The sequence below is a fragment of the Panthera pardus genome, unplaced genomic scaffold, assembly GCF_024362965.1.
Source record: "Panthera pardus isolate Hobbes unplaced genomic scaffold, ASM2436296v1 HiC_scaffold_21, whole genome shotgun sequence".
NCBI lineage: Eukaryota > Metazoa > Chordata > Mammalia > Carnivora > Felidae > Panthera > Panthera pardus.
Genome location: NW_026526777.1, coordinates 45,307,966 through 45,322,222, shown reverse-complemented (window position 1 = coordinate 45,322,222; position 14,257 = coordinate 45,307,966). Strand labels below are relative to the sequence as shown.

Sequence of the window (14,257 nt, the reverse complement as noted above, 5' to 3'; positions counted from 1 at the left end):
TCAGTAATTCCTATTTCTTTCTAATAGACTCAGTCGCGGAAAGCACAACGTTTTCCTGGAGCACTTCCCGTGCCCCCAGTTGGTGCTGGCAGAGCTCTTGTGAGTTAACCTTGAATCGTCAAAGACTCTTCTGTCTGTGATTTCTCAGTTTCATGAGACTAGGGATGATAACAGTATGGAATCTTAAAGACAAGTAATCAAAGGAATGAAGAGGGTGGGCAAGATGAGGGTTTGAGCTGAAAGATATATGGCTTTCATTTTTAGGGACTTAAAAAAAAGTTTCCAATAATAAAAGCCCAAGCCACAAAAGTATCAGAAGACAAGGTCCTAACTCCCTAATACTTCACCTGCAAAAATGAAATGCAATTACTCAGTGGGTTCCTGGCAAATCTTGGCCTGAATAGTTATTTCTTCAAAATCATCATCATCATTGCTCAACTGGATCTCAGGAAAGTGGCTTAATCCTAATCCTCACATTATGACACACCCTTGCTTATAGTCACGCACAGCTACTTTTATTTAGTCAAATATAGTTTTTTTTTAAATAGTATAATATGCACTCATGAAGCCAAAGTAAAAAATGAATGCGAGGACCTTAACAACAACCTAGAGCTAATTTACTTCCTACCCATGTGTGTTTCCTCAATTTAAGGGAACCAACATCCCCTTACTTTCCCCTTTGTATAGCTTTACTGCCTCTACATGTGCTCTAAAAAGCAGATGATTTATTTAGTTGTTTTTAACTTTACAAAGAGTGCATCATGCTTTCTGTAATCTTTCAGGATTTACTCTTTTCTCCTATTATTATATTCCTCGGTCCCATCTAGTGTTGTGAGTTTTAACTAATATTTCACTGTGTGAAGGCAGTGGGGTTCATTTACCCAATTTCCTGTAAAAGGGCATTTGGGTTATTTCTTTTCTTTTCTTTTTTTTTTGAAATAAAGTTTATTTTATTGATGGGGGGAGGGGCAGAGAGAGAGAGAGGGAATGAGAGAATCCCAAGCATGCTCTGCACTCTCAGCGCAGAGCCCAATGCAGGACTCACAAACCGTTGAGGTCATGACCTGAGTTGAAACCGAGAGCTGGAAGCTCAACCGACTGAGCCACTCAGGCGCCCCAAAGGGCATTTGGGTTGTTTCTAACTGTTAAGGCATTCTTAACCAGCATCAGATACTGTGATTGGCACTGGGTCATACATTATTTCATTTATAAATATCTCTAGCCCTGTAAGAGACGATGATTCTCCTCTATTTTTCTCTGAGAAAACTGAAGCCTGATGACATTAGGTCATTCTCATGAGATCCCAAAGTCAGGAAGAATGTGCTCTGCATAGCACCTCAGATGAAGATGTGAAGACCATCTATCTTTATTATTAATAAATCTCCTGTTATCAGGTATGGGGTTGTCCTTCCACTTCCGGGGAAAAGAAACTCATTATCTTATGTATACACTGCATAATAAATAATAGTTTCTTAATCACCTGTGTCAGCAAGGAGGAAAAGTAAAACTTCTTGTGGCCTTCCAGAAAGATTTCGTAGTTGAATTCCAGTAACCCAGGTTCTGACTCATAGTTTAAAACGCGCACACACACACACACACACACACACACACACACGAATAACAGAGGATTTTCTTCCTAATTTTAATGTAAACACACAAGCCAATTTAGTCAATTTCTCTGAAAGCTTCAGCACATATCAGTTTGCAAAGGAGGCTGCTTCAGTATGTCTAAATTAAATAAGTATTCACACTAAAGGGAAAAAGAAATTCTCCTTCTTATAGTCTCTTCTTAGAACTCAGAGATATGAGAAACATTTAAAAATAGCATATATTGAATGGCTTGGATGAAAACATGACTTGGTTGTATCATGAGATATCTGCTGTCTCTCCAAGGCAGATACAATTAGTGTTGATAAAAGTGATTATCAGTGAAGTGGACAGGAAGGTTGTGATTATGACATAATGTGTACCCAACGGTTCAAAAATTGGCTTTACTATTCCACTGACATTATAGATGATAAGTGGATTTTAAAATGTCCAGTTTTCTTTGAAAGTAAAAAAATTAAATCCTTGAGCTCATCACCACCCCCTGAAGAGGCCTAACCACCTGCAGCACCTCCACAGACACCGAGCCAGGGTAAAGTGATTATGAACTAGGTTATTTTTGTCTCGATTTCCTGGGAAGAATCAGACATAACACAACTTCTTCTGCTTATGGCACGGATTTATGGAACTACTATTACATACATGAATTTATTTTAGGGTGGGGGTGACTGTGCCACCAGTGTGATCAGCACCCTCAGGGAATTTGTTCATATTTAGATGGAACACCACAAAACAGATTTGTAGCTCTGGGAAAATGGAGCCTCTTTGAAGGAAAGGAGAGATAGCTTGAGTGTCACACAAAGTGCATTTTATCGCCAAGGTAGATTCGGTTCTAGAACAATTCTAGAAAAATACCCATTATTCTCTTTAACTTTTTAATTGTGCAATTCATAACACATAGAAAACATATGTTATTTGTACAGTTTTACATAACAATAGTTAAAGGAACACCCATATCATCACCACTCAGATTAAGAAACAGAACCCCTGGTCCCATTGTCTTCCATCCAGTGAGAAAGAACCACGCTTCCAAGTTTAATGCCTTTTCATTTCCTTGCTTGTCTTTACTGTTTTATCACAGACATATATAATAGGTTGACTCATTCGGCTTGTTTTTGAACTTTATGCAAATGAAACTATAGCAGGCAGGGACTACCACTTACTTCCCTTCTCGTGCAACCTTACATTCATGACCTTCTTCCATCTTGACAGGTGCAGCTCTAAGTCATTCATTTTCACTGATATGTAGAATTTTCCAGGTCAACTAGGTCTTCCAGCACCCATGTACAAGTTTTTCTAGGGTATATACCTGAGAGGGGGAATCGCTGGTGGGCAAGGTATGCCCAGGTACAATTTTCTTAGAAACTACACACTTTTCCAAAGTAATTGTACCAGTTTATACTTCCACTAGGGTAAAGAGGCCTGTTGTTCAACATCCTGGTCAACCATTTGTATTGTCAGACTTCTAAATTTTTTGCCAATCTTGTGGTGTGAAATGGTATTTCTTCCTAGACGTTAGCTATTCGTGTTTCCTCTTCAGTAAAATGGTTGTTCATATCTTTAGCTTCTTTTTCTATGAGCTCTCTGTTTTTTACTTATTGATTTATAGAGTTACTTTACATATTCTGGAAACCCAACCGTTATCAATTATATGCATGGTAAATATATTCCATCACTTCCTTCTACTCTCCTACAGCAAATTTTGATAAAAAGAAGTTCTTAATTTTAATGCAGTCATATTAATCATTTTTCTTCAAAGATCTGCATCTTTTGTGACTTTTTCAAAATTCTTCCCTACCCCATAGTCATAAAGATATTTCCTTTTATTTTCTTCTAACTGATTTGACATGTCTGTTCTGTCAGTTATTGTGGGTCTTTTTTGGCACTCTCTGCTCTGTTCCATTAGACCAAATCACAGTGTCTCAATCACTGAAGCTTTATAATACATCTTGATTATCTGGCAGGCAAAACTGAGCTCACTCTGAAAATATTATTAGCTTTAAAAACAGTATAAGGAAAAAAGGAACTAGAACTTACTTTGCTCTGGGTTGATGAACTAATCCTGGAATCTCTTTATTAGTTTTAAGTCGTACATTTGAACTGGCACTTTTTTCCTGAAAAACACAAACAGACACATAGAAGACAAGATGAGAATCGACAATTAAACAGCAGCATAAACTGTCATCACAGAAATGTTAGTTTTGCTTGAGACCCTTCACAGCTGGTTACTTCACAAGGACAAAAATCCTTGCAAAGATATCACACTGTAAGGTGAAACCGCCAAAGATTTTGGAACACTGTCGTGAAAAGAGGCGGGAGTTTTAAAAACAGCCATTAACTATTTTTGAAAATTATGTGCAACTCATATGTGATTTTTAGGTGTTTTTAGGAGCTACTAAAAATAGGAAGAGACTCAAAGAACAGAAGATTCTAGTGTCAAAGAGCTGCCGTAGTATAATCACAGACACTGTTCACATGCCCAGGTCAACTAACTTCAGTGCATTCTATTTATAAAAGACATCTGTAGTTATTGAGACATGAAGTTTGCACAAGGCCCTAGCAGTGACAGAGAGAAGAACATGATTAAAAATAACTAAATCTATTCCACCCATAACAAATATTGTGAGATTGAATTCAATTGAATTAATAAAATTCACTACCAACCTATATTCGAGAAGCACCTCTTTGGCTTTTAGTCTGATCTGATTTCCTATTCCCAGTATACTAGCCACGTGGGAAAGAAACACTCTCAATCTTAAAATGCAAGTATATCCGTAAGCACACTGCCTCAGTTGTGGTACTGCTCTGTATTTAGACCATCTCAATAATGGCACTGCTTTGTATTTATACAACATTACCTTTACAAAATATTCAGGAGGCGTTATAACTGGCTCCCAAAACACACCCCCGAAATGAAAGTCAGGGCTGTTCTCAACCTATTTAACAAGGGCCGGTGTGCGTGCAAGGATCTTGATGTGCGGCAATAATTCAAAGCCTAGGCTGGGGCAAGGAATAAAGACTCGCACGGGCTGGCCCGCTGTTCTTCCCAGATGCAGAGGGATGTGGGATGACAGATAAAACAGATGGCCCCCAAATGAACTCTTGTTTCAAGAGTTCATCTTTCTCTCAGGATAGCAGAAGCCACTTAAATCCGTGAACCTCCAGTGATTTACACACTGTGGGTTTTGGGCTCTTCACCATCAAACGTGAGCGTATCTGTGTAACATCGGTACTCCACAACAGAGGGTAATTTTGTCTGTGATCTTCTAGGAAAAGAAACAACCATTACGATTCTCTGGCAGTCTATCCTACCTTGTTTACCTCGCACTAAACTTTGGAGTGTTTTCACCACCTTTTAATGGGTATAAAATATGTAACTGTTCCTTCTGCTGACACAGTCAGGGAACAACAGACGAAGTACCTTCGTGTTTACAAAGCAGGGCACCGGCTCCGGGAGGGCGAGGCCCAGCACTTGACGGGAGCTGCGAGTCACATTACTGGTTGCACAAGTGAGCAAGGTCAGCATGTGATGAACGTCTTTTTAACAGTGAGAGAGAAAAATAGCTCACACGTCGTCCCTCTGGGAGGACTGCAGAGGTAGGTTCCAAGTTAGTCATCTTTTTCCCCTTAAACTTCCTGTCAGCTTGGATTAAGCACTGAAAATAGACATATGACGGGGCCTTCCACTTTTTCTCTACTCACATAAGTTCCCAAACGCTGAGCTAAAATGATGTCATTTTGAACACTGCTGAGGCAGGAACGCGGCTTCTAATACTAAGACTAGAAACCGTACACAACTGTATTCTGTTTATACTCAATCTATTAAACCGTACCCTTCATAATGGCACTGAGTCACCACATCTTCCTTAAAACCACACTGTGTGGTTGCTAGGAGAAGAAGGAAACCCCAAGCAACAGAGGCTGGGCGGACGGGACGGGCCAGCCCCCCGGACACCACGCACAGGTGCACACTGCCAGGAAGCGGGAGGACCAAAACCGAGGCAGAGGCTCGGGGAGGAATCTCAGCTTCAGATTTCCCAGTTACGCAAAAGGAAAAAGAACGTGTACATAATTACACACACATTTCTATGGATTGCACACGTAAAATGCATTAGCTTTTACAAATCACCACTCACCAAGATCGTAACAACGACCCAATGACCACGTACTCTAAGTCAGGCACTATACTAAGTGATTTCCGTATATGAACTCATTTTAATATTCACAATTATTTACATATATTAACTCATTTTTATGTCCACATTTCTGAGATAGCTACCGGTTTTATTTTTACTTTCTTCTTCTTCTTATTTTAAAGTTTATTGATTTACTGTGATAGGGACAGAGACACCATGAGTGGGGGAAGGGCAGAGAGAGAGGGAGAGAGAGAGAGTCCCAAGCAGGCTCCATGCTGGCAGCACAGAGCCCGACATGGGGCTCGGACTCACGAAACCATGAGATCATGAACCTAGCAGAAACCAAGAATCAGACGCTTGACCAACTGAGTCACCCACGCGCCCCAATAGGTACCGTTTTTATTCCCATTTTATAGATGAGAAAGCTGAGGCATTGAGAGATGAAGCACTTACCTGAGACCACACAAGAAATAAGTGATAGCGTTGGGATTTCAACCCAAGAAGGGTCCTCCGCGTCCACGCTATCGGCCACTAGGCCGGCAGTTCTCAAACCGTTTTAGTATCAAGCACCCTTTGCCCATATTCTCCAGATTTTGACACATTTCATTATACAAGATGAAAAAAGAAATCACATTTGTTAAAATCACCATCGATCTCATCAGGAAAATCTTGACAGAAGCTGTCAGAATCCTGACAGAAATCTGTCAGGAGATCCTGACGGAAGCTTGTGGTGGTATAAAGTTTTCCAAAATTCTAATTTTGGCTTAACATTTGAATTTTATGACTGGCAACACATACTGCCAATTGTTGTCTTTGAAGTGACAAGTTCTCTTCATTCATTCTTGAGACGATGTTTGCCAAATACCCAAGTCTGAATATCCATAATTTATCTGCCACACATTTTTTTTTCTAAAGTAGAGACAGTGTTCCATAAAAACAATTGCTAGTTCAGCCTGCAACTCAATCAACTGCAGAAGTACTTTTCCTTGGGATAACCGCCCTACCTGGGTGCGCAGAAAAAATGTTTTATGTGTGCCTATCTCCCATTTCATCGCATAGACTATTACAAAGCTGTGCACAGGTGTGCCTGGGTGGCTCAGTCGGGTAAGCGTCCGACTTCGGCTCAGGTCACGATCTCACGATTTGTGAGTTCGAGCCCCGCATCGGGCTCTGTGCTGACAGCTCGGAGCCTGGAGCCTGCTTCGGATTCTGTGTCTCCCTCTCTCTCTGGCCCTCCCCCACTTGCACTCTGTCTCTCTCTCTCTCTCTCTCTCAAAAATAAACAAACATTAAAAAAATTTTTAAGAAGGTATGCATCCAAGGCACAAGACAATATCATTAAATAAATTTACTGCTTCATGAAGGACACTCTGAAGTGACAGTGGAACGTGTTCTTCCATTAGAAGCACATGGTGGTGGTGGATACGATGACTGCTGACGAGGTTTGGTGCCACCGCCTTGACTGGTGTAAGACACCAGCAGTTTCACCCGCTGCCGCTTCTGTACCATCAGTGCAAATGTCAACACAGCAAAAAAGGCAAAATGCTTCTTAGCATTGTGAGGAAAATGACCTCGAGGACATCCTGAGAATGTTATAGGGACCCCGAGGCCTGCAGGCCATACTCTGACTTGTATCTCTCTATTTCTTTCTTTTTTTTTTTTTTTAACGTTTATTTATTTTTGAGACAGAGAGAGACAGAGCATGAACGGGGGAGGGTCAGAGAAAGAGGGAGACACAGAATCTGAAACAGGCTCCAGGCTCTGAGCTGTCAGCACAGAGCCCGACACAGGGCTGGAACTCACGGACTGAGAGATCATGACCTGAGCCGAAGTCGGACGCTTAACCGACTGAGCCACCCAGGCGCCCCTGTATCTCTCTATTTCTTTTGCAGAGAAGAGAACAACTGATTCTTTAATTTGCTATATGCCTTGTTTTAAAAAATATTTAACCACTTTATCGTGGTAACATTTATATTCCATAAAATTCCATTATAAATGTGTGATTAAGTGATTTTGGTAAGTTTACTGAACTGTGTAATTACCACCACAATCCAGTTTTAGAACAGTTCTGTCATCCTAAAAAGTTTCTTCAAACCCACTGGCAGTTGTTTTCTGCTCTCCTCTGTAGCCTCAGGCAACCACAAATCTGCTTTCTGTCTGAGTATGCCTTTTATAGATTCACGTACATGGAACCTTATAATATATAGCCTTTGGTGTCTGGCATGTTTCGCTTATAATGTTTCTGAGGTTTACCTATATTGTCGCATCTTTTAGTATTTCATTTCTTTTAACTGCTAAATGATATTCCAATGTATGGATATACCGTATTATATGCATTCACCACTGGACGGATATTTGGGTTGTTTCAAGTTTGAGGATATTATGAATAATACTTCTATGAACACTCATGTGTAAGTCTTTGTCACTTCTCTTGGGCAGATTCCTAACACTGAAGAGCTCGATTATATGGTGAGGTACATTTAACTATTTAAGATATCACCAAACTGTTTTCCAAAGTGGCTGCACCATTTGACTTTCTCACTTGGGGTGCAAGACGGTTCCACTTTCTCCATGTCCCCACCAACACTTGATAGTGTCTTTTCAATTATTGCCCGTCAAGTGCTGTCTGATTGTGGGCTTCATTTATTTTTAAAAACATGACTCATTTGGATTTGTTCTTTGTATCCCTCAGAACATCCAGCACCTTGCTACACAGGATCATTGACGTGTTTATCAGTTAGCTGTGTTTGCACCAAGATGTCAGTTTTATATTTGCTGATAAACATCACTTAACTCTCCTCAGGGTTTGTTGGTTGGGGAAGGGGAGGTTTAAAGAGGTCTGCTTAAACAAAGAAAAAGAAAAAGAAAAGCAAACAAACAGAGAAAACCAGAAAGGGCTGGAAGGACGAGGGTATTGGGAGCCTCAGATAGAGCAGACTCACCAGAGAGCCGAGAGTCGTGCCACATCTGGAGTGCTCCAGACACAGGAACGCAGAATTTGAGAGATGAGGAAGAGGTAACTAAGATAGCATTTTCCCTGGCAGAAAAGCCCCTTTTATTGGTATATGACACTCGTAAACTAAGTACCTAAAATAAACTGGGACCAAGTGGGGCTAAGATGAAGCCATTGAATAGGCCACCAGAAAGCAGTCTGCAGAGCAGTGGTTCATGACCCATCCATGCTGGTATCAGAATCATCTGAGATGCATGTTAAAATACAGATTCCCAGGCCCTACCCAAGACTTCCTGAGTGTGAGTCTCTGGGATTGAGGTCCAGAATGTGCATTTTATTTTTTTATTTTTTTTATTTTTTTAACATTTTATTTATTTTTGAGACAGAGAGAGACAGAGCACGAACGGGGGAGGGGCAGAGAGAGAGGGAGACACAGAATCGGGAGCAGGCTCCAGGCTCCGAGCCATCAGCCCAGAGCCTGACGCGGGGCTCGAACTCACGGACCGCGAGATCGTGACCTGAGCCGAAGTCAGGCGCCCAACCGACTGAGCCACCCAGGCGCCCCCAGAATGTGCATTTTAAAGAAGAGTCCTAGGTGACTCTTAAATTCAAAAAAAGTTTGAGAACTTCTGCTTTAGAGAAAAGATACCTTTGTGCTAAATATGCTGCAAAGCCACTCTGGGGGTCCGTAGAGAGGCCCACCAGAGCAGCAACCCCTTTAACTGTTTTATACTTAGGGGCTCTGTAAGTTGGAAAAAAGCATTCGTTTCTCAAAAATATTTGCAAACTAATGCCAGGTAGTGACAGGTTTATGTAAACAGTAAATCAAACAACTTTCTCCTTTGCTTGGAGTAATTTTCTTTCTTTATGAACAGAACACACTTGCCGGTGTCTAGAGTAAACTTAACATTCTCTTAGTTCCTCTGAGGCCGGAGACAGTCAAACCAACTGTATTTATGCTGCTTCCCCAATCCCTGGGTGGCATCTCCCAAAGGGAAAGTCAGAACCCTGAGAGAAACTGACAGCTTCTTTAAAAAATTTCCCCGAACCTCCCCTTCTTTTTTTTTTTTTTTGAAGATTTTATTTTTATGTAATCTCTACACCCAACACGGGGCCCAAACTCACAACCCTGAGATCCAGTCGCATGCTCCACTGACTGAGCCAGCCAGGCGCCCCACCCCTCCTTAATTCTGAAGGCGGCCACACAATGTGTTTAGGCATCTGACAGAAAGCACCCTCCCTGTTGGTGAGAAATGGAACTCCTTTTCTTCCATCACTTGTTGGCCTGTGTTGTCCCTTGAGTCTGAGTGGATCTAGGTAGCTGTCACCCTGTGAGGCTCCCTGAGCTGTTCCTGGGTTGGAAGCGTGGGGAGGAACCTCAATTTCTTTTTCTGGGCCCAACAGTAGGAAGTTCAGTCTTATAAGGGAATCTCAGGGACCAGATGGATGCAGGAAGCTGGAGTCCTAGAGACAAGTAGTGGGGGTTGGAGAAACAGCCCCTGGAATTGCTAGTGAAGGAGGTGCTCAGAGCAAAGACACAAAAGCACTCACTCAATGTGACTTTGCAAAGAGTCCTCCCTACATACAGATTGTGTGTGTGTACAACTGAATCCCTGCATTTTAGAAAGTACATGAGAACTAGAAAACATTCAGGGTGTGGGGGAGGGGGCGTACACATATTTTTAAAATAGGAAGACATCAGCTATAAAATAAGTAATTATTCCACTTTGAAGGAGTAACCCATAGGATGTACTCTCTAACAAAACGGCCTCATTTGATGTCTTATATGTGATTTCTCATGTGGTATTAACATGGGATAGGATACCGCATCTTTCAAAAATAAAGGGGGGGGGTGCCTGTGTGGCTCAGTCGGTTAAGCGTTCGACTTTGGCTCAGGTCATGATTTTGTGGTCCGTGAGTTCGAGCCCCACATCAGGCTCTGTGCTGACAGCTCAGAGCCTGGAGCCTACTTCGGATTCTGTGTCACCCAAACTTTCTACCCCTCCCCCGTTCATGCTCTCTCTCACTCTCAAAAATGAATAAATGTTAAAAAAAATTAAGGAATTTTAGCTTTTGTCTTCTGAATGATGGTGATTAGCTGAGCCACATTCATTCTACCACAATTTTTGGATATTAAAAAATAGCAAGGTCCCAGCCACCAGATGCAAGTGTTGACTTAGATCCATCTACATTATCATAATTTCATGAACTCAACACTTCCATCCATAATTACCTGTCCAAGGAGATTATTCAGATTATTGGTATTTGGTTAGAATTTTAGTAGTGATGGAAGTGACGTGGAAAGTATCAGCTTTACGGAAATTCTTTTTCTATAAATTAAAATACAGCCATGTATCTCGTTTTACACTGAGCAAATGTCAAGTGCGGCAAATCAGTTTTAAGGCTCCTAATATAATTTGCACTGTTGTTTCTCCAGATAGATTGTAAACATTTAAAGTAACTTTAAAAAGTAAACAGTTGTAAGAAGTTGCTCAGAATAGATTAAGTTGTGTACTGACAAATTTAAGACAAAGTCATTAAAGTCACTATGCCAGTATTTCAGTAATTAAAAGTAACAAGGTATATATAATGTTGTCAAATTACACTGAGACTTGGAAACTGAGGATGTTTGCAATAAGATGAGGTATCTCCAAGTTTTTTTTTTTTTTAAGCTTATTTATTTATTTTGAGAGAGAAAGAGAACATGAGCAGGGGAGGAGCAGAGAGGGAGACAGAGAATCCCAAGCAGGCTTCATGCTGTCAGCGCAGGGCCTGATGTGGGCCTTGAACTCACAACCGTGAGATCATGACATGAGCCGAAATCAAGAGTCGGACACTTAACTGAGTGAACCATCCAGGTGCCCCTCTCCGAGTTTTCCAAAGAAGTATTAATACATACCCAAATAATTAACTTGTCAGAACCACATTCAGTTATTGTCTGAGACACTGAATATCACTTAGAATGGGGGAGATTACACCGTGGTAAGAAATAGTCCCCAGTACTGGTGGTTCAATAAGATACAAGTTTACGTCTTGCACATGCTATATGTGCAGACGAGCAGCAGGGCTCTGTGTGTCCCCGCTCTTCAGGGATTCAGGCTCACAGAGGTCCCATGTCAGCACGTGCTGTCATAATCAGCATGGCAGGGGAGGGAAGACCAGAGCAGAACAGTTAAGTGCTCATACTTACGTGGCCAGAGCGGATCAGAGAACCACTTGAAAATTCAAGAGAGTGGAGAAAGTAAAATCCTACTATGTGTCTGAAAAGAGCTAGAACTGGAATATTCAGGAATAGTCCTAATGACCACCATAATGCTCACCTAAAAAAAGAAAAAAGTATGTTTTCTTGACCACAGAACTACCTAACATTAATCATAGCAGTCTTCTTTTCTGAATAATCTGATGTACAACTGTGTCATGTATTTGTACTAAATTATGTGTGATTCATAGGAATATGGAAGAAACTTCAGTGCTGAAAGTTTAAATTGGGCTAAAATGCCATTCAGAGGTTAGAATGCAAAACAAAGGTGAAAGTGCTTGACAAGCTGATGTAGTGGACAAGCGTTAATAAATCAGGCTAAATGCTCCCTGGATACAGGTAAGAGGGAAGAGAGGCACAATCTGTGATTTATACCCCAGAAAACTGCACCTACACCCAACCCCACACACTTCTTGACTTTTCCATTTCTCACATCTCTCCAGCCATCAAACAAAACACATATGATGCCAATCGTATTCATTGTCATCCATAGCAACAAGATCAAGCATTTTAGGAATTCAACTACCAATGGACTGTGGTCCCTAAAAGATTGCATTTAAGAGAGCTGTCTAGCATAAAATAACCACGCTTTATAACAGACGTTTCTGGTGGGTAAAAAAACAGCCACAAAAATCGAAGTATATTTGATCAAAGTTAATAAAATATTAGAATAAAGAAATGTATCATCCATCATAAAAAGTCACCATTTATGCAGAGTTGCTGAACTTTTCCCGTGATGAACCAAAATCTTGACAGGTTTTCCTCACTAAGTCAAGAGACTGCAAATGTCAAAGCTAAAAACAAAAAGTTAAATGATCCAGTTTTTCTTCCAGGCACGATTGTTTTTCTCACACTCACTGTGCTGTAGAAGCCAGCCAAAAATCAGACTCCAGCCTTCCTGAACTCGCTGGACACACCCACATCTCCCTTCAATTCCAAATTTGTCAGTGCCCAGAAAATCTGCTGTTCTCCTATTGTGGCCGTAGCAAGTTAACACGAATGTAGGGGCTGAAAACCACACGCATTTATTATCTTACGCTTCTGGAGGTCAGAAGTCTAACAGCAGGCTGCACGGCTACCTTCCATCTGGAGGCTTAAGGAGAGAATCTGTTTCCTTGACTTTCTTGTCGTCTACACGTTACCTGCACTAGCTGGCTTGTGGTCCCCTCCTCCAGCTTCGAAGCAGCACTGTAGCATCCATCCTCTCTCCTCTCTGACCTCTGCTCAGTCCTTACATCTTCTTTTTCTTTAAATGTTTATTTATTTTTGAGAGAGAGAGAGAGGGATACGCTGACAGCACATAGCCTGATGCAAGGCTCAAACTCACAAACTGCGAGATCATGACCCAAGCCAGAGTCGGACGCTTAACCGACTGAGCCACCCGCGCGCCCGGCATCTTCTTCTAACTCTGATTCTCCTACTTCCCTCTTGAAAGGATCCCTGTGATTATATTGGGCCTATTCAAATAATTCAAGATAATCTCTCCACCACGTCAAGACCCTTAATTTAATCACACCTGTAAAGTCCCTTCTCCCGTGTAAGGTACCATATTTACAGGTTCCATGGATTAGGATGTGGACAGGAATTATTCGGCCTACCACAGGGTTCCCCCTGGATTCATACCAAAGATTCATAAGTCTCCCACATACAAAACAGGTTCACCCCAAGGTACCACAGAGTCTCAACCCTATACAGCATCAACCCAAGTCTCAAGTATTAGGCAAATCTCATCAGCTCAAAAGTCCCACACCTCATTATCTAAATAATCTAAATTAGATATGAATGAGGCTCTGAATCTAATCCATCCTAGGGCAGAATTCCTCTCTATCTGTGAACCTGTGGAACTAGAAATCAAGTTACCTGCTCACAAAATACAACGGTGGGGAGGCAAGAGATGACAGCTATAGGCATGCCCATTCAGACAGGGAGAAATGGACGAAAAAAAGGAGTCCCTTGTCCCAAGCAATTTCAAAATCCAACTGGGCAGACTCCCTTTGCTTCTAAGGCCTGGTAATCATCCTCTGTGGATTAAGACTCTGCTCCCCGGGCCCGTGGTTCTACCCTTGTAGAGTCATTCTTACTTCTTGAAGGATAGCAACATGTTTGTGGCTGGGCTGTCTCATCAGCTTGTTTCCTGCCTGTATGAATTTTGGGAGTGTGACACCTTATGCACCCTCTCTCTGACCCTTTTGGTTCAAACTGGTGTAATATCTTCAAGAACGCCACGGGCCTCCTGTGTGTGGCATGGGGGTTCACTTCATCACACAGGGGGTTCTTCCACAGATACTTCCTAGACAACCCCAT

General features: G+C 41.5%; 1 protein-coding gene across 1 annotated transcript in view; it reads right to left on the bottom strand.

The window, feature by feature from the left end:
- Positions 1-14,257, bottom strand: part of CUNH1orf21 (chromosome unknown C1orf21 homolog) — a 235,269-nt gene that overhangs the window by 35,874 nt on the left and 185,138 nt on the right. The window contains exon 4 of the mRNA XM_019427149.2: positions 3,643-3,719. Coding sequence (XP_019282694.1) covers positions 3,643-3,719 — 77 coding nt within the window. The remainder of the gene's footprint in view (positions 1-3,642; positions 3,720-14,257) is intronic.